This window comes from Peromyscus leucopus, chromosome X (assembly GCF_004664715.2).
Source record: "Peromyscus leucopus breed LL Stock chromosome X, UCI_PerLeu_2.1, whole genome shotgun sequence".
Classification (NCBI taxonomy): domain Eukaryota; kingdom Metazoa; phylum Chordata; class Mammalia; order Rodentia; family Cricetidae; genus Peromyscus; species Peromyscus leucopus.
This window is the reverse complement of record NC_051083.1, coordinates 92192424-92214646: the sequence shown is the minus strand read 5'-3', so window position 1 is coordinate 92214646 and position 22223 is coordinate 92192424. Positions and strand designations below refer to the sequence as shown.

At 34.2% G+C, this 22223-nt stretch overlaps 1 protein-coding gene across 3 annotated transcripts in view; it reads right to left on the bottom strand.

Moving 5' to 3' along the window:
• Nrk (Nik related kinase) overlaps window positions 1-22223 on the bottom strand; it is a 105800-nt gene that overhangs the window by 47333 nt on the left and 36244 nt on the right. For all 3 annotated transcript variants that reach the window (XM_037198989.1, XM_037198990.1, XM_037198988.1), the window contains exons 3-8: window positions 10814-10870; window positions 9507-9578; window positions 5889-6014; window positions 4232-4342; window positions 2724-2814; window positions 355-485 (exon numbers count right to left, since the gene is read on the bottom strand). In XM_037198989.1, the coding sequence (XP_037054884.1) occupies window positions 355-485; window positions 2724-2814; window positions 4232-4342; window positions 5889-6014; window positions 9507-9578; window positions 10814-10870 (588 nt within the window). The remainder of the gene's footprint in view (window positions 1-354; window positions 486-2723; window positions 2815-4231; window positions 4343-5888; window positions 6015-9506; window positions 9579-10813; window positions 10871-22223) is intronic.

Sequence of the window (22223 nt, the reverse complement as noted above, 5' to 3'; positions counted from 1 at the left end):
TAGAGGTTATTTAAAAGGAAGATCTACTTTTTATCCTCTTATCATTAAAATAGATATAGTTGGGGCTAAAGAGATAGTTCAGTGGTTAAAATCACTTGCTGCTTAATCATGAAGACCTAGATTCAGATCCCAGCACTCATGGTTACCTGACTGACAACTAATTGTAATTCCAGCTATGGGGCATTCCATACTATTTTCTGTCCCCTATGGACACCTGCACACAAATGTGTGTATACACTCACAGAGACACATAGATACACATAAATAAAATAAATCTTAAAAATAAAATAAGATAAATGTAGTCAACATTTTTTTTTTCAAATCTGAATCCACTGTCTGAACTATGATACTCACTCTGTAATCATAGGAGCGTCTTGGGTCCTCATCACAATTAATCACCTCAGGGGCCATCCAGTATGGCGTACCAATGAAGCTATTTCTCCTTCCATTTGTTCTGCTCACTTGGGCACTCACTCCAAAATCCACTACATATGTCAAAATAATTAATCAGGAACACAAATCTCAATAAGTTATTGCTTTAACTTGGAAAGGCAATACAAAAGCCGCAATGGATAACAAATTTTCTTTCTGGCCCAGAAAACTTTACCAAGACGTCTTCTCCAGGAATACTGGGAAATGAGCTTTAGCTGCTATTTATGTTGGAATGAGACCCAACAGTGCTGTTATAAATTTAACGTAGGTTTGGATAAATGTTTATCATGAATATTAAAAATAAAGTTCCACTGATTACCAAAATGTGGCATATGGCATATGTAGAGCTTGGAACTGCCACCAAGCTGGAGGATAAATAGCACTACAAGCCACATCTTAGTAATGTAAGTACTGTTAACAGTTAGGAAGGAAGTCTCACGCCTGACATCTGAAACTCCAATTCCACTGATAAGGAAAAGTGAGCTTCCTGATATAAGTTAAATAAGTATACAGGTCTTCTGAATCAGGTACAAAATTATCTGGACTGTCTATATCTTAGTTTTGTGTTATAAAAGTTCAGTTTCTTATTCATTTGTGGGATACATTGTAAGAAAATATTTAGTATGGTATCCTGAGAAACAGACAGAAAAGGGCTGAAATAGACTGGGGTTATTAATTCCAAAAACAATAAGACAGGGATGAAATATGAAGTAGATTTTCAAATTTATAATGGTTTCTGGGAATCTGGAAGATGGTGAACAAAATAACTGAAAAGCAGCTTGAATAATTTAGTGGAATCAAAGAAAAATGAAACAAAATTAATAGTTTAAGGCAGTCTTTCAGAGAGTATCTAACAAGAGGGAGGAATATTCCAAATATTTTTTAAGATCTTTGGTCTCTATCTAAACTTTAAAAAAGTATTTCTTTACATAATAGCTCAACCTTCCTACTCTCTCTAATAGCCAACTTTAAAGCCAATAAATACCTAGGAAGGCCATAAACTGATATATCCCATATATGCAGGGAAAGCAAGTGGGTAAAATCTACAAGAAATAATGGAAAATACAAGCTTTTAAAAGGAAAAGAAAATCATGATAAAATATAGAGTTGAAAACTCAACAATGAAGCTGGGTGTGGTGGTGCACAATTTTAATCCTAGCACTCAAGAGACAGAGGCCAGAGGAGCTGTGAGTTCAAGGCTAACCTAGTTGGCAGAGTGAGTGCCAGGATAGCCAGAGCTACACAGAGAGACTCTGTCTCAAAATAACAGCAGCAGCAGCAACAACAACAAGAACAAAAGCAAAATAAAATTCAACAATAGAATAATTTGTATTTTCTTTAATGATGCAAGGAATGTATTATGGATATTATTATCATTTTACAATGTCTTCCCTGCTGTCAATTCTGTGGCTATAGTTATGTTCATGTGTATTGCTTAAAACAAAGTTATGGAATCGAAATAAAACTGTTTAAGGATTTACCTCATGAATAAAGTACATCTACATTAGTGAATAGACTTTGAAACAGATATTTAAGACACTTTGTTCTTGCAATTTCTGTTTCATGTTAAGAATGTTTGGCATTACCAGCAACTTGACCCAAGCATGTGAATATATGGTACATACAGCTTGACAGTGCAGTATCCAATCTTGTATATTCAAATGTGTATTTCAGTGCAGTTGATGTTGCCAGTTTTGTAGCTTATGCAAATGAGACATGGTACGTTTTCTCAAAACTACTGTTATTTCAAGAAAACACAATTACTATCTCATTTGCTCCACAAATATTCAATAAAATATTCTTAATGACCAAAATCTCTCCTCTGGTTCTGTTTATTTAGCAAGAAAATGGGAAATTCAGAATTTGGTTTCCATATTATTGCAACATCACTTCTGATCAAATATTTTCAAGGAATAAATGCAAATAGGCAATTTATGTCTAAACAATTGAAAGCTATTTATAGTCTTCAAAATACGGCTCGATTATGGGCAAGAATATTTTTTAAATGTTTAACACCTACCATGATTCAATCACTGTAATAAGTATGAAAGCTATCTCTAACATAGTTTAAAGCAATAAATGACCAAAAAGTACAACTTATATTATATTTAAAGATAGTTTATATGCAGTTTCAAAGAAATCATTAGGCACATATCCTTTTTACTTTAATGCCAATTTCCTGCCAAACAAAGTTTCAATAAAGCCCAAATAATAATATATTGGCACTGATATGATCAAAGGCATTCTTCTTCACTTTCTACCTCATCGAACCCTTGCCAGAGTGAACTTACCTAATTTTACTTCAGCATTATGAGTCAGCAGCACATTTTGGCCTTTGATGTCCCGGTGAATTACTCGGTGTGCATGAAGGTGAGCTAAGCCCTGTACATACATACACATTTTAAAAGTCAGGTAAGTATACAGATACGTTTTTTTTTTTCCAGTTTTTTAGTAGTGCTTTTAAGTGCTTTTGGAGAAAAAAAGCTTTTGTTAAGAAAAATGGTCCACATTTGGTTTTTCAAACAAAATTCTTTCTTTAGGCTGGAATGACTACAACCAGTTCCCAGAAATACTACTTTTGGCTATAAGGAAAGGAAAATAAATCAGAATACTCATGAAAGAAAAAGAACACCAAAAAGTAATATTTATATAGATTGGGAAACTCTATCCTCCTTTATAGCCTCTATATTTCTGACTAGCCATGACAGTAAAGACCTGGACATCTTAACTATGAACTGTTTTGTTCTGTTTCTTATCCAAACATTTGTTTAGTCTAAACTATTTTCTGGTGAGGTCTGTAGGCCTAGAATTGTAGGGAATATGGAAATTCATTTTAAAGTGTGTACAATTTGGGTTGGCTTACCGCGTTGGCGGCAGCCCATTCACCACGGAAAGAACCCCATGACCTGGCTAGACCATGCCATGGTATGCAGTGTTGCACTTCAGTGAGATCATGTCACACACTAGTTAGACATTAATAATACACTTATTGAGATTTTATTCTGTGTCTGACATTGTGCTAAATGTTTAGATGGAGTCACTGCTAAGTTATCCTAGAATCCCTTTGGGAAATATGCTGTCCTCCTATGTTATGGGTAAGGAAAATGAGATCTGGGGAAACCAAGAAATTGATTAAAGGTCACACACAACTAATATGTGATGAACTGAAATCCCAACTTGGTATATGGTTTGCACTCTTAATACATTTGTATTGTTATTGCAAATAAATTCAGACAAAATGGGAAGAATGGCATTCCAAATGTGTTGAGGGTAATCTTTATTTCATTAATATCCTTTTCTGGTGACCTTTAATGACTTAAGCATTGGACACCGATTAAAGTTGGCTGACCAAGAAGCTCATTGCTTTCATCCAATTTAACGTCAGAAGTAAGGAGAAATGTGGGGCTATTTTCAAATTGATATATGCCCTTTTAAAAGGCTGCAGATGGTTTGGGGCCACGTTGTAGAACACTAACTTTTCCTGATTAGACCTCATCTTAATCTATGATGATAGTCTTATATGCTTAAAAAAATAATTAAGCCATAATGTCAGTCCCATGATTTGATGAACACAGTAGCATGAATCTCACAGAGAGCCATTCAAAACTATGATTTGAGCTTTTGGGTCTTTGGGGATTCCTTATCCACAGGTTATGTCTAAAATTCTTAGTCAGGTGTACAGTATAAACACACACACACACACACACACACACACACACACACACACACACAAAATCACGTGTGTGTTTTAGAGTTAGGTTCTTTTAAGATCAGGGGCAAGGATTATTTGAATACTCACCTGAAGAATTTCTCGACAGATATAAGCAATCCAGTCTTCTTTTAAACTCTGATTTCTTGTCATCCTCACCACATCAGTGACTGAGCCTGCTGCACATAACTCCATCACAATCTGCAGAGGATCCATAAAACCATAAAATATTTTTGAAATTACAACAGTGGAATGAGAATTTGTGAAATTAGGTAAACCAGGAGGCACATCTGAATGTTTCGTTACCAGGTGGTATTTGAACTAATCCATGGCATGTAGGTTTTGTAGGTTGTAGTTTGAGATACTTAGAAGGAAGATAATTTATGTTTATATATATAAAAGAACAAATGCCCTTGACCTTAAAAAGAAGTTTGTGAGGAGAAGAAGCCTGACTGTTGACTGGAGTGGAAAATAAAATAAGGAATATTTGAGAGACCAGTTTGCCTGGATGTGGAAAGTCTTCAAAGAATCTACAGCTCATTGTTAAGATTAGATTTGTTTTCATTTCTTAATGGGCTAGAATGACTGAATGAACAAAGTACTAATGTATCTGATAACGAGTTAATATTTCTAATAACTTTACATATTGTGTGAAAGTTAAATTTGTAATATTTTACGAAAAATATATTACACACAAAAATATTAAATATAGTAACCATGGAGTTGTGGAACATTATTTAATAAAGTTTCAACTATGATTATCAGAGAATAGAGACTTCAAGTTCCCTGAACATCTGTGAAAAACAGGGTTAATTTGAACATCTCTAAATTTGGTGGTTCGAAGAATGCTGTTATTAAACTAGAAGCATCACTATCATCTATGGACTTACTAGAAAGGCCACACTTCACATATATTCCAGAATTACTCAATTTAAAAGTCTGTGAAGGTGGGCCAGCATTCTGTGTTATAGAAATTTCTCCAGAAATTTCCGATTCATGCTAAAGTTTGAATTTCATTGTAATGTGTTGTTGTAAGCATTTCTCCATTGTTAATTGTCCAAATTCCCAAAATCCATTATGTAGAATGTAGTAGGACTTTTTATTGACACTAGAAGATCCTGAAAACTTTTTATAGTTATTAAAAAAAAGTTATCCCAGTTTATGTCCCAAATACTCTGTTTTTAAAGATATCATTGACTAAAACTCATTATCTAAGATAGTAGAGTACAGGAAAAATTCTAGTAACTGTGGATTAGTTAGACTAGGTTCCAATAAGTTACTGAAATTTCTATTTTTTGATCTGTAATTTATAATAGCCCAGCCATGATGACAAATCAATGAACCATTTAGCTATATTTATACATAAGTGCACATATGTCAAAACACCTAATATGTAGCTATCTGTTCATGTCAATTGCTAATTCAAATTTATCCTCATCTGTTTATTATTTCTAGCCCATCACGCCACCTGGATACCAGCAAAAAGGAAAAAGAGCAAAGCTATAATTTACAATTTGAATTTTAAATTAACAGTATTTGTTTTGGTCCTCCTCCATCCAATCAAAAAGCTCTTAGATGGGCATTTAAGCTACTCTTTCCATTTCTTAACATGCAGTCTAAAGGAGTCAGAATACATTTTGTCGTACTGTCTTGAACAGTTGAGGGCTTAAGTTTTCTAGTAGGAAAGCAAATATCACATTGCGCTGGACTTTTCTTATGAAAAAAACAAAGGCAAAGAAAAACGTACCCAAAGTTGGTGTCTATAGCCAGGGGGACTCAGCTTGAAAAACGCACCATAGAAGGACACAATGTTTTTGTGGAAAGAGTACTTCCTCAGCAGATTGAGCTCGGTCCTGAGATCCTCCTCTTCATCCTAAGCAGTAAAAGCAGACAAGAAAGCTTTAAGCTATGTAAATTGGTGGCAGTTAGTCTCAAAAGTATAATATATTTATAAAGGAAAATATTATAGTAACAGTATGTTCTATAGTGATTCAAAATAAGACCTCAAGAATTAACAGTGAATGGAAATCTCTGAAAAATTATAATTTGGGAGTAAAAAGAAAGAATGAACTAAAGATCTCTTAGTCCATAAATTCTTATAATGTGATCCTAGAACAGTATCACTACACCTTGAGAAATTATTCAATAAATGGTGTCAATATTTTTCTAAATTTATTGAGATACAATTCACATATTATAGACTTTGGTCACTTAAGTGCATAAATGAAATTTTATAATATGTAATCTCTTCAGATCAGCTATTTCTGAGGTTTATACATGAAATATCCATTCATAAAGTATTAGTATTTCATTTATTTTGGTTTACAATCAATCAAATTATGGGTACATTTGTTATTTCTACCTTCTGAGTACTATGAATAATGTTTCTATGAGCACTCGTGTGAAATTTCTTAATGTACATGCTTTCATTTCATTCTGATGATTCTAGTGTGGTTAATATTATGATGAAATGCCAAACTCATATTCAACAGCAACTGCATTATGTTGTCTTACCAACATAACATATATAGGAAGTTCTGATTGTTCCACACTCACCAATAGTTGTAAAATCTGTTCTTTGATAGTGAAATGATAGTATTGTGTGGTTTAACTTATAATACCCCGATAAAAAGTAGTTTCAAATTATCTTATCAATTTCTTATTGGCGTGTGTGTGTGTGTGTGTGTGTGTGTGTGTGTGTGTGTGTGTGTGTATGTGTTGCAAAACACTGAAATAAAAAATTCTTTGCACATTTAAATGTTGGGTTGTTTTTTCATTATATAAATGTAAGGTTTCTTTTTTATATATTATAGATACAAATTACTCACTAGATAGTGGGTTTATAAGTATGTTCACCCATTCTCTGAGTTGCCTTACACTTTCATGTTTTCTTTGGAGAAAACACATTTTTACTTTTGATAAAGTCCAACATATTATCATTTTATTTTTAGTACTTTTGGTTTCAAATCAAAATCACAAGTATTTACTTTTATGTTATTTTCTAATCATGTTATGGTTTGTAAAGCATTTTATAGCTCTCGTGTTAAGGTATTTGATCTATTTTCAGTCAGATTTTTTTCTCTTACATTTATAGAGCTAGTAGAAAAAGTTGTGATTAGCCTTTAATACATTTTAAAGGTATGGGTTCACTTGATGTCAATCTTGTAAAGTAAGCTTATAAACATTTTGTTTTCCTAATCATCATGTCTGTAAAACATATAATGATCCAATCTCACTGATTATTTCATAGATTCTTGTTAAAGGGTTGTAGTACATATTCTGTCAGAGTTGTGAATGCTAGTAAAGGAGCTAGAGACCGAAGTGATAAATACACAAGGCGCATGTGTAAGACCTGATACATACACACAATAGCTACAGACATGCATATGTGGAACTCGTTTTAATCTAAACAACTGCAAATTTTTCTTTCAAAATTTTTATCAATACATGAAACACATCTATCAATAGCAATGAATCCTTATATATCCTTTGGTGGGCAGCATACAATTATAAAGAATGGTGATATGGTTCTGGTGCTTAGGGGATGTTGAAGTACTCCTTTTAAGAATTATCAATTTATTGATAACCGAATCCACCTGATTAGGTGAGATCATTGAGGTAAAAAGCATAGTTTCTAAAGACAACTCTATCAAAAGATAAGTTGATCTTAGAAAAGAGCAAGTACTCAAAGTATTAGTAATACTTTTCTTTTTACCATTGATTTTCCATAGTAGGAAACCTACTTACTCTTCCCAAAGTTCCATTTACTTAAAAAATACAGTAGAAGACATGAACATTTTTCTTTCTTCATAGGAGATCTATGTATGTGCAACTAACACACTTTTTAGCCAAAGTAATCAAGCTGATTTAGAGATGCTAACTGATTAGCTAGCAACGATGTTCCTTTACTAAAACATAATCACAGAATTCAAAATACATGACTTAAAAAAAATAAAACTTCCAAGAGTGGGTTTCCCACATAAATGTAAACTCTCCCAAAACAAATAAATGAAGATCAGATATGTTTGGAAAGCATTAGTGTGTTTGCCACTCTCAATTAACGGGAAGTTGAGCTTGTAAGAAACACACAAGTACATAATATCCATCAGGCCAAGTGGGTAATTTAAAACTCTCACACATCTCCCAGTAATATGATGCTCCAGTGTTTCCTGGCTCTGTGCCAGTTGATCCCAGACTAGTCTGAATACCCTGCTTTTTGTCAGAAGGCAGCTCAAGGATGCCAGAATTCCCTTTGTAAATTTACCAATGCTACAATTAAAATCTCCTTTTTACATGGAAAGAATACTAGAAAGGTCTTGGAGATTTTAAAATGTTTTTATTATTATAAACTTTTGAGGAAAACAGAATTGACCAAATAATTTCCAGTTTTCTTTTGTTTAGTGGGTTTTTGATCTACCAAAGCCAGTTATAGCTGCTTCCTGTTATGATACATTATAAACAAAAATCCTGTTGTGTAATAGATAAATCATGAAGGTATTTGGTAATGGGTTTTTTCATATACCTAGAAAGACTCTAAATGAGTTTGTTTGTGTTATTAGAAAGTTATTTTTAATGTACATGACACTATATTTATTAAGGCATCAAGGCTGAAAAATATCTGAACCTTATTTATTTGTCTGCAGGAAAGAAAATTAGAAAAATTAATGAATGATTTATATTGATTTGTACAATATTTTTGGTTTTAGGCTCATATAATATTTTGATAGAAAACAAGGTCTTTTGAAAACTATAATTCTGTATGCTTGAACTTATTCTAAAGCCAGTCATCATTGGGATAAGGGGGAGATCTCAAAAATTCTGCAAGGAGAAAGTGTTTCATAGTCCTTCCTGCGTTCAGGAATTGAACACAGGAATTTTGGACAAATATCTGAAGACTGTTAGGATAGGGACCATGTTGGCTTTCTACTATTAGTTTTGCAATATAAAGAGTAAGCATAATTTGGCTCATATGCAATGATGTCTGTGACCAAAATAGTTGGACAACAGAAATTCATTCTAAAGAAGGTGTGTAACATGTAAAAATGACTTTGTTAAGGTTACTTTTAGGAAAAAGTCATTCTTGGTACAGTCAGCTCTTCCTCAGTTGCTTGCCAATGAGAAAGTTCTATACTCTGTAGACACACTCTAATTTTCCCCTGCAGCCAATAATTTACTACACCTTCTACTTTGACAGATGTTAGTGTTCAACTTTGATTAGTGAATCTATATGAATAGTAGAATATATGCACTTTATCATTTCCAGCAGGAGCATATTAGAGGGAACCCATGTAGAGATAACAATGAGCTGAAACCTAAAATTCAAGTCAAGACTATGGAGGTGCTAATGAAGACATTTACTACTCACACTGTATCTCCATCCAACAGACTTTTGATATTTATTCACTCTCACCCGCCTTCCTATTTCAGGCAAAGGAGTCTGGAAAAATAACCAAGAAAATATTATTAGACCTACTAGTATGATTTTACAATCCTTTTTGCCAAAATACTTTGTGCTGCTTTAGCACTAAATTGTAGATCAATAAAACTTCATTCCTTTTTTGCTTTCCAATAATAGTATTAATCTAAAAATTTAGTTTCTTATGACATGTGTAAACTGGTCACTAAACTCATGTTAATGGATGTAACTGACACATTAATGGTAATTTTATAACAGTAAAGTGTTATTATCCTCTTACAAATGCAGGCAATAAATATTAAGCATCTATATTCTTAATTTTTAAATATTTCCACAAAGATTTAATGTGAACTCCTAAGGTAAAACAAGGAATTAAGTATTTTACAGAGTCTTACTAAAAAAACATGGTGGGTTATTTGGAAACTATGGTTTATAAATCCACAAAACCTCCAAATCCCCTGAATCTCACATTGGTCTGCAACATTTGACATTTACTGGCAAAAGAAAAGTACTTGACTCTTTCTTCATTATTTTCAAAGTAACATTTCATTGTAGCATACAGCAGTTCCATTAAACTACACAGTCTTTCAAATATTTTTCCTTTAGGATAGAATGCAATAAAAATTTCTTAACTTCTGTTATGTTCATGTAATTATTTTGAGAAAGTGAATTACTCAAGCTAAAGAAAGAGGGCAGAAATCAGTCCTTTGCAAGTTCTTTGACAATAAATTATGAACTGTGCCACAGTTTTATGAATGTTAGCAGGAACAGTGCCAATTAAATTGTCTCTCTTGCTTATCTGTCAGAAAATATATGAAAAATGTGCATCTCTGACAACTTCTTCCCTTCTACCTGTCATTGGGGATCTAATGGTCTCAATTCTCAAAAGAAATTATTGGAGAAAAAATATGACAGAGCAGAACAGTATTAACACAATACTAAAGGAAATATCTTCTTTGCTATCCCCAACAATTGATAATCAACTGAAAATAGAGGGGAAGATAGGTATTTCCCCAACTGGCTCATAATATCAAGTATTTGGAATTTATGGTGTGAGTGAATTATTTTTAATGTGGAAATAAAACTAACCAGTAAGTGTAATACATTATTAACTGTGATTACATAACTGTAATTATTCCATATTAACTCACTAGTATATAAAATCATGACTTGAAAACAATACTTTTGGAGTTGTTTATCCCATGTACACAGTGTATTAAGCATGCAGACTACAGAGAGGACATAGTATTGATTACCTTCCGGGCATTCATTACTTTCACAGCCGTTAACGAACCAGTCTTTTCATGGAGTCCCTGATAGAAAGGATAGTGAAAAAAATGTCAAATGTTTGTTATTTACTCAGCTATAAAGAAACTAATAAAGTGAAATATATTATAATTAAATAAAATCAAGGTCATAGCATGTTAATAAGTAGGTATATGTGTTTGTAGTGAACATAGCTGTTATCAACATTTATATAAATCCAAAGCACTTCACTGAAAATGAAGCAAGTTTATTAGGTAGCTTAGATGTTTGTGCCTATATTAATCTGTGGACACAATTGATCATGTAAAATTATTATTTATTTAATATAAGTAATATTCTCGATTTGTGTTTCACCAAAGAATCCATATGAAAAGCACAAATCGCCGGGCGTGGTGGCGCACGCCTTTAATCCCAGCACTCGGGAGGCAGAGCCAGGCGGATCTCTGTGAGTTCGAGGCCAGCCTGGGCTACCAAGTGAGCTCCAGGAAAGGCGCAAAGCTACACAGAGAAACCCTGTCTCGAAAAACCAAAAAAAAAAAAAAAAAAAAAAAAAAAAAGAAAAGCACAAATCTTCAATTGAAGATAACAAAGATAACAACAAAAAGAAGACATTTTACCCTATACTTTTTGACCTACATGTATAAGTACTGTGCAGAGATAACTTCCTACTGAGTATTTCTTCATACACACAATTTCTTCCATAATGTCCACTGGTAAGAGTGACACATTTATGAAATATGTTCTGAAAGATTTTTTCTTATTGGAATCACACTGATTTCTAACAATACAGTCTTAGCCTAAATGCAAATCATAGATTTATAATAGTATTAATGTGAACATATAGAATTTTTAGTTAGAGTTTATTTTGTGACTGCTGATTTTTTAAAAAAATATTTCATTCTGTGGTAATAGAAGAATTCCAATCCAGTGTTACTATGAGTATGTTAAGTGGAATGCCTTATATGATAGTTTTCTAGCAGAAAATTATTCTTGGACTATATACTAGGTTGAACAATATTCTTACAAATTCCAAGTTCACCTTATACTTCAGATTGCGACCTTATTTGGTTATACCTGCATTTCTCTGTAGGCACATTGAATTACAACTTTCCTTTCTTTGATTCTAAGAGGTTATGCATGAGTCAAACTGCTATTCTGTTCATACTACTATTTTGTGAAATATAAAGCATTTGGCATACTAGCAAAGATATTAATCATATATCATCTCTCTGATTAAGAGTAAAATTTGAACTCCATCACCACCATACTTGTAAACACACATTAGTGAGGTACTTGAATGTCAGTAAGTCTTTGTACTCATGGTCTAAAGAATCAGTTTGTTAATAGCCTCATGATCTGTGATTGATGCTCATTTTATAATTGCACACAATTATTTTGTAGTACAATTATACACTAAAGTGGAGTTTCAAGAATTTACTTGCTATTCCTGAAGGGAAACTAGCTAGACCCTAGGTCTTGAAACCATTTATTAGGTTAAGACACAACCATTACAAGCTTCCATAGATGTCTAGTATATTCAAAAATACATAATTATAAATTGTTGCTATTAAGGTAACTTTCAGAGTTCTCCCTTGTACACTGATTTTATTTAAACATTTACTATGAAATAATTTCAAGCTCAGATTAGTTTAAAAATGCAGAATTCCTATGTATTCTTTTTCAGCTTTCTATAATGTTAGTATATTACACTGACCATAGTATAATAATTAAAAGTCAATATTGGCAAGATACTCCTTTAAACTATATTACAGTTTATTTGAGATTTTTTTTGGTCAACCATTTTGGATAATGTACCTCATCTTTAGTTTATCTGATGCTTTCTTGTAATTATTCTGGGGTTACACACTTGGAGTGAAGAACAAATAAATGAAGTGTCCCTTTTATCACATGTGTGGTAGAATATTATTTGAAGGTGTGTTACTTTTGTTTATGTTGTATTTGTTTAACTCTGTGAAGTCATGTTGCTGTACCTGTGTAAAACACCTGATGTTTTAATAAATAACTGGCCAATAGCAAGGCAGGAGAAAGGATAGGTGGGGCTGGCAGTCAGAGTGTATATATAGAAGGAGAAAACTGGCGAAAGGGAGAGATCTAGGAGCCCGAAAAGAGGAAGACATCAGGGGTCAGCCACCCAGCCACCCAGCTACACAGCAAGCCCTGGATAAAAAGTAAGATTTTCAGAAGTAAGAGAACAGGAAAAGCCCAGAGGCCATAGGTAGTAGATGGGATAATTTAAGATAAGGAAAGCTGGCTAGAAACTAAGCCAAGCTAAGGTTGGGCATTCATAATGAAGAATAAGCCTCCATGTGTGATCTATTTGGGAGCTGTGTGTCAGCCCCCAACCCCCCAAAAGAGCAAAGAGCCAAAACAAACAACAATACACATGTATCAGGGTAAAGAGTATTACAACATAACAATTATGTTTTGACCTTGACCACTTAATGTAAGACCTGTGAAGTTTCTCCACGTTTGAGTCACTGTTCTCCATGTCATAGTGTAATTCATTGGAAATGACTGACATTAGTCTTGCAGAAGGTTGCTGTTATTCTTGACCAGCCATTTACAGAATCTAGGAGCACCTTTCTGAAATAAACTAATTGTTCAGTAGTGCCATCTTGTGGCCTGCTGATTATGTGGAAGCTGTTGGCTGTGAAGAGCTGAAAGCTATGCTGTAGTGAGAGGAGTGCAGCATTTGTAATGCGGGGTTCAGTGTGGCCTTTACTTTTTCAGGTATGATTTGTGTTCTATGTCTTTGAAATTTTCTGTAACTAGATGTAGAAAATGCTAACAAATCAGATAGGCTTTGTACTCTAAAATATTAAGAATTTTCCTCAGCTCTACTGAGTATTGTAAAGCCCCAAATTATAAATTGGATTTCATTGTCCACTTTACCTATGGAAATATCAATATACAGAAATTAATAGTTGTACTGGAATAATAATTCTTCTTAAAATATAAAACACTCAAAAATACTAGAAAGATAAACTGTCTGAAGTCACAATTTTTAAAATGCATATGCCTGTAACAGGGAAAAGAAATTTCAGAGACTTGTTACTCGTATATGTTCTTGAATCCCTAATAGAATCTGTTAAAGGGTTCAAGACAATGAATACAGGCTACCATAAAAATAGACATAAATAAGGTCCCAAGTAACTGTCCTAAACAAATTATAATGCCTTCACAACTAAACCTGTATTCTCTTCACAGATCTATTTGAAATAATTCAGGAGAGAACATAAATCCCTCAATGTGCTAATTTCAACTTGGCAAAGATTTGTGTTCTTAATTAATTTAAGAAATCAAATAAATAGCATTATTTAGTGTGCTTCCTCTGGGAAATGCAGTGTTCCTTATTGTGCTGTTGTTTTTCAATGGCTTGAAAATTAGTACCAGCATTCTTAACATATCTTATTAATAGAAAATGCTACATACCCATAAATTTAAGGCAGAGATTACATACAAACATCTGTATATATACTGTATATGTATATAAGTGTATATACTATTTCTTTCATTGAAGACTACCCCTTGATATTCATAAAATTTAAGGGGCAGTCATGAACACAATGGTGAGGGTTACAAGAAAACTTGCACTACCACTTCGAGGTCAGACTCCTTCAATTGCTACACTAAAGAATAATTACAATTTGGGAAGTCTTTTGAAAATAATAAAGTAAGGCTAATTTAAACACTAAGGTTCCAAAAGCAAATTTAGCTGAAATTATAACTACAGAATAAATATATGAATTATCAGTGTCTTCATCACCTGAGACTTAGCCTTACCAGCTTCTATTTGACCAGTAAGTCAACCACCTTTCCAAGCCCTTATTCCCTTTCTGCTGGCACAGATCTTTTCAATAAGCTTTTCTTCCTCTTTATTTTTAATTCTTCCCTTTGCCTTTGAGGCTGTTTAGGTGAAGAGGAATGCCTCTTCCAGTTGTTTGCTGATTTCCAATAGAACAGTTGGAAAACCTTCATGGAAGTGGTACAGATGTCAATTGGAACATGAATATGGCACAGCATTTGAAAAAATCGGGGATTAAATTGTGGTCTCAATTTAATAGATTCTGTGGATAGAACTTTGTAAGCAAATACTATCAGGCAATGCTGAGTAGGAACACTCAACCTACTAAACACAAAAAATATTAGGAAATGGGGGAATGACCATATAGCAGAAAAATGAAAATGGAATGTCAGAGCACACCTGCTTTAGTCATATCAGAAATGTCAGTGGAAAAAAATAAAATCTCGCTGAAAGGGAGAGGGAAGACATCACTGATAAAATAAGCCATTAGCTGTGTACTTTATGACTGGCTTTTGTTAGCTAATAGTCTGATGCAAGCCTCAGAATTGGTAAGGCACTGAAAAATCAGCACTGAATTGCAGTAATGATCAATTTCTTGGGGATTATACATTTTAAACCATAACAAATGATTTAAAATAGCAGTTGTGACAGCTGTGTTGGTAAAATCCATCATTCTGCAACAGTTAATTACTATGTTTTCCCCTAGAAAGAATATAGGATAGTTCTTGATGGCCTTGTAATTTTCATTAGACAATTTTTATATTATGTAGTTAAAGAAATTGTTGTGGAAAAACTGCCTTCTCTTCAGTCAGTCATTCAGAGTTCCTCCAGTTATTTGTTTTGCTTTCAGTTGGCAAACTGAAACCACACAATCTCCATGGCATTCTTTCTTTTCAGTTGGGGTTGTGTTGGAGAAAGACTACTCATGTTCATTCTATAACTGTGTGACTTGTTTTTCCTTTACATAGTTTTATCCTTCATCATCTGTTTTGACCCCTAGGAAAACATCCAACTGATCCTTGAAGGCCACCACCAGGGCAGCCATAAGCAGTATCTTGGAGTGCTTGTTGAGATAACATGGCTAACAGAATAGTTTCTATCAACAGATCTATGCAGAAATATAAAAGTATGTGGTTTGTTGAGTGTTTTCAAAGGTTAGCAAGTCATATTTTTGCTTCTAAGCATGTCCTTCCAGTAACTATCACGTCAGACTGGTAATAAAGGTACTGTTTCTTACATGGATATCTTCTCATTTTGTTTTCCTTTTTATCCTTCCATCATACAAAGTAGCTCAAGAAGCCCAAATTGGCAGATGTGTTCAGAGTAATCAGTGCTTGGAGGTGTGATTAAAATCAGCAAAGATATCATGAAGACAGAGGGTGAGAACTGAGGTGTGATTAAAATCAGCAAAGATATGGTGAAGACAGAGGGTGAGAACTGAGGTGTGATTAAAATCAGCAAAGATATACTGAAGAAAGAGGGTGAAAACCGAGGCCATACATGAAATATCAATCACTCTCCAAGAAGGAGCTGTAGTATATTTTGGGAAAAAAATGAATTTTATGGGCTTCAAATTTAGACTTTTTAAAAATATGTTTTAAGGGACTCAAATATGCAGGTATTAGGTAAGTGATAATTACTGACAAAATTACCAAGACTCATCCATTTTCATTCCCACAAAGCCTTGTATGCTGAAAGAACACACATGGTGATCATTACATTGGACTGAGTGGCTGCCAGAGAGCATTATGTAGAATATGTTATTCAATATTTGCATGAACATCTCATTGGTACAAAGGTTTTGGCAGAGCATGTGTATCAAAATTGGAAAAGTCTTCCTAGGTGTGATCCCTCCCCACCTTAAAGAAAACTCAGAGCAGGCAAATGATTGTGGCTAGAAGCAGATAGAGTCTGAAACTGAATAAATACTGTTGAAGCCTTGGGATGTAAGACTTCTACAGTCAAACTACTACAACTTTCATGGCAAGCATTGCAAGTTAAAGGGTGAGGTTAAAAAGGAGTCATTTTCTCTTAAGAATTCTAACGAAGAGACTGTTTTAAAGCACTATAAATATTACTTCTTATAAATATTACTTATGAAACAGTTATTTACAGGCCACTACAAAGCTATGTCATATGTTTGCATAAAATGAGGGTAAGTTTGTACTTCAGTTACCTAAGCTACATAAACTTAAATTATATAATGACTTGATACTTTCTGTGCCTGAGATCTCATAACATTCCTTTTATCTAAAGAATCATTTACCTATCCATTTACTACTAGATGACAGATGTCTAAGGGCAATTTTAATTTTTATTTAATTTTAGGTTCATAGGCATTCAGCAAATGTGTATTGGCCTAAACCAACTTAATTGCAATATGACTCTAAAAAGGAAGAGGATGGGCTAAGTGGTGAGTGTAGACATGGAGTGGTGGTGGGGCCATAGATAACTTTTTTTTTTTGGTTTTTTCGAGACAGGGTTTCTCTGTGTAGCTTTGCGCCTTTCCTGGGACTCACTTGGTAGTCCAGGCTGGCCTCGAACTCACAGAGATCCACCTGGCTAGATAACTTTTTTATGCCACACAAATTAGGAGAAAATTTAGAGAGACAGTACTGCCTAATAACCACTATGATACACTGAAATTCCCAGACACAGCCTGTTAAATGCTGCAGTGTTGCACGGTACTCCAGGAATCCAAAGACCATTGATTATCAGTAGGTGAATTTTCTTTCTTCAACCCTATAATCTTCTCTGTGGTTTCATTGTGAGGCCACTAAAAGTTCCAAGCAATTCTCTTAAGTTAGAAAGCCTCAGGGCTTGGAAAGATACATGCTAGTCCATGTCAGAGGGCAGGGACCTATTAAAAGTAAGCAGAGCCAAGGCTCTTGCCAAACCCACACAAGATTGGTCTGTCAGGTAGTATTTCCTAATCTTCATCTGCGCTACTATACTGAAACCTTCACTAACTATCTGCATTATAGTATATAATATACATAACATATAATATACTATATAGAATATAGACTATAATATGTATATTATATGTGTTGAGACACACACATGTAATATATATATATGATCAAGTCTAGCAGCCTGAAGTGGTGAGAGCGCCCAAGTACTTCACCCCTTTCTCTCTTTCTCTCATAGCAAACCATCCAATTACACAAACCTTGGCTAGCTGTAGTAAATGGATTCATTCTGAACCAGACTTTGTAAGCAAAAAGCTACAAAAGCACCAGAATAACCAGACAGATTAATATTTTTCCTCTTCCAGAAATCTGGGACAGTCATGGTCATGCTCACTGGAACTGTGAAACAGTCGGAAGAGGGCCTTTGCGGTTCCAGTGGCTTTGTAGCTTAGGATCTGCCCTGTAATTTGAGGCAGTTATGTGTGCTTATACAGCAGCTTCAAGTGACTTTTATTACCCTTGTTATTACTCCTGCAGGGAAAAATAGGTCAAAATATGTAGTAACATCATTTGCAAATGGAGCTGTTCTCTCTGCTCTCTTTGACAGTATAGCACTCAAACAGCAAATTGCACAAAATGGACAATAAAGTTCAATACACTTGGCTAAAATTGTGTGTGTGTGTGTGTGTGTGTGTGTGTGTGTGTGTGTGTGTGTGTGTACTAGAAATATGTGAATAGTGGCTAGTGGGTAATAAAAATATGTGAATAGTGGCTAGTAGGTAACTTAAGGGATGCCCTCAATACATGATAAGCCAGGTCTAAAGGTGACAAAAATACAAAATCATTGAAGTTCTTTCTTACAAGTAGGTGGCATCATAAATCCTTCAATGTTGGCCATTAATACAAATTCTAAGTGACAGTCCACAGGGATGAAAAGTTGGCTCAGAGGCTAAGAACATTAGCTGCTCTCTCAGAGGACCTGAGCTTGGTTTCTAGCATCCCTATCAGGTGGCTGACAATCTCCTGTAACTCTAGCTCCAGGGGATCCAACTCCAACACCATCTTTTGGTCCCTACTGGCAGCTGCATATACATGGCATGTTTATGAACACGTAAACATGAGGGGGGGGTCTTTTAAAATGACAAGTCTACAATCTAGACATTTTTATGATAAGAAAACTACGACATGGATGACTCTAGGGCACACACTATCTCAAATCCACTGATTACACTTCTGGGCATCATTATTCATTAAAATATAGTGAGAATATGATGAAGTAAAATAGAACTACATAACTCTCTGTGTATATGCTTTTAAGCCTACAACAATGATTTTTTTCCCTCAGAAGTACCATACATTACAAAAATAAGAGGGGATTTGGATACCAGAAGCCACTTGATTTTTCACTTTCCTTCCCCTCCCTCCACTGTTACTATTTTTTTCTCACTGTCACAGAGTTGTTACTTTTTTTTAACTAAGATATTTCTGGGCTTAACCATGAGACATTGTGTCAGGGCATGTGCAAGGGCAAAGAAACAAATCCCTTATAAGCACAGGTTCTAGCACAGAATGGATAACGCTTTATCACAATGTCACGATGTTTGAACATAAACTGCTTTCTTTATGCAATGTGTGGCTCAGTTAACACTCACACAGAATGTATTCCATGTGTTCTGACAGATGTGAGGTGCAGTGTCTCCAATTCTATCAAGCAGTCCAACTAGTGAAAGAAAAGCATTGAAACAGCTGGGTAATGGGTGAGGAGAGGGTACAACAACCAAAAGCAACAGCTCTGCCTTACAATCTACCCACTCAAAAGCAGAGACTTAACTCTCCCAGGTCTGCATATAGTGTGTTAAACACAACCCCATGTATGTCAAAAGTGGAGAGGGTGTCTATGACTTCAAGAAAAATTTTTTATGTTGGGGGTGGAACAGATTTTATTTAAGAAAATCATTGAGGAATGGTGGTTAAATTTAATAAGGCAATCTGGAAATGCAAGGTACTATAAGGGATTAAGACAATTACCCCAAAGAAACACACATTTATGCGAAAATATTCTCAGATTTGGAATAAAGGAAGAAAGATATAAAATATCATGGGAGCATGTAGAGTACAACTTTGCCTTGTTCAAAATTTTGAGATTTTTCTTTCCTAATTCAAATTGTGTCATAATTTTTTACTATTTTCTCCACTACTAATCCCCAAATTTTTAATCTACACAATCAGTGATGGGATGAACAACAGATCCAAGACACAGTCTGAATCATGTCCTATTCTGGTGTTGTTTTTTACTTTTTCACGCTGTCTCTGTAGTTTTTAAAAGTTATTGCATATCCCCCTTAAACTATGCAGCAAGCCAGATGTGTTATATATAATCTAATGGTGCCAAAGAATTTGAACAAAACTCTTTTTACAAGGAGATTAAATAATCTCCCTACAAGTAAGTCAATTATACTAATATGTTTAGCAATATTTTGTCCAGGCCTTCAGCAAATATTTATGAGTTATGATGTGAATTTATTATTACTTGATATGCACTATCACAAACAAAAGACACTCGGATTAGATAAGCATCTGAGAGGACAAGCTTTTGAGTTTATAGCAAAGTAGTAATTTGCCTCAAAATTATAGACACATTTCTGAATACATCATAAATATTTTTAGTGCATTTTGAAAGTGCTTTCTAAATTGTATTGAATTTAGCTAGAGTATGTTCTGTAGGACATTGATTCTCTGAAATGTAATATTTTCTTTATACTTAAGCATATAGCTGTTGTTTTTTTAAATGTCCCATATATGCATGTAAAGAATGGTTATTCTCTACCTGTTGGTAGCCGAATTCATCATAGTTCAAAGAGATCAAACATCCTAATTGTATTCTTATCAATTTTTTGCCATCTTCATCTATAAAAATTCTGAAACAGAGGTCAAAGACTTCCATTGTAATTTTGCATGTACTGTATTAATATCTCCTTGTAATTTTACTAATTCTATCTCACTTATTTTAGGACATATTTTCTATTATTTTGCCTAAAAGTTCTTATACTTTAATATTAGAACAATAAACCTTAGTATTTAACTATGTATTAAACCCCTTGTTGCTTATAAAAGTCAATGTATACCAAGAAAGCAAATCTATTTGAGACTTCACAAAGAGAGGTAAAATACTCTCATCAAAATATCTTCTGAATTTGTTTCCTTTTTAAAAAACGTACCTAACTTTCATTGTTAGAAAGCTGTACCACCTAGAATACTAACAAAGTGAAGAATTCCTTGAGCCTATTTTTTTTTTTTTTTGAGGAAAATAAGACTGAAGTGTATTTTCCCCTCAATGCTCCCCGCCCCCCGCCAAGAATGCCAGTATTGGCAAGATATAAATGAAGGGAAGATTCTGCCATGTATTTTGCCACAGGCATGTTGATAAGGCTGCAAGACTAATTACTTTCTTCCTAAACAAGTCTTCTTCAGATACAGAAATAGAGCTAGAGTCTTACAAAGAAAGGTGGCAAAGTGGAATGGTTTATTTTACTTCAGTCCTCTGATTTTGTATATTAATATACCAAATCCCATTAAGTTCCAGGCCAAATTACAGCTTTTCCATAAACTGCAATACATCAGGATTTGCCACTTGTATGGGCCTAAGCATTTGTTGCATACCCTAAGAGCTACTGGATCATACCGCTATATTTCTGCTTCAACGGGGCAATTAAAAAGCAACTCGCTAAGTCTACTTCTGGGACTTTAACAAAAAAGTATTTTGTCTCTAAGGGTCTTTGCTAGTATTAGAGTCATGAGTCACTGTCAGCATTGTAGTTTAGAGGTTTTTCTTATTGTTGTGTATTGTATACTTTTATTTAATTGTAAACTATGACAAGTTGAAGAATATCTACATCCTTCATGGGGCTGAAAGACTGAGCTCAAGGCCTCCTTAATGACTCTGTTTTCTGGCAAAAATCAATATTCTCTTCTCAGAATGTACTTCTGCCTCCCATGGCTTCCGCATTCACTATTCTCATCCTACAATCACAAGTAATGACTTAGTTGCATTGTTTTATTATTACATTGCTTTAGTAGAATCCTTGTGAAATGTTTCTTTATGCAGCTGCAAAGGTATACAATAAGCAATTTCCAAACGGGAGATGGGGAGATGGGCAGGAAATATCTCACAAGGCTGAAGGGAAGCACTGTTATACAGGAGAGTAAAAGGGGAGAGCTCTATCCTCTGACAGGGTAACTTAGGACTGTTTAAGTGTTGCATATTCATAAGCTGCTTTCCTGACACAAGAGTTGGGAGAAAGGGAACCAGAGGGGAAAAAAGGAATGAATGAAGGAGAGAGGAGAAAGGAAGGAATGCTTTATTCTTGTGAAAGAGACAAAATCAGGCAGAGTTGTGGTTTTTATATTAACTGATATTTGATGAATATTAGGAGACTGAGTAATGTGTAGAGCCAAGTAACTCATGTAACTGGTTCTTTTTGTTTTGAATTTGTGAAATGTCTCTACTATTTTAGTAAAATCTAGGTTCCCTAAATGACTTAGTTTTATCCTACTAAATTAATTCTGTCCTGATCAAGTGTTCCCTTACAGAAAGTCCATCAGAAACTAATATTATTTTGGCAAGTTTAACCATCAAATTCAAACGCAAAAACTATTCAACCA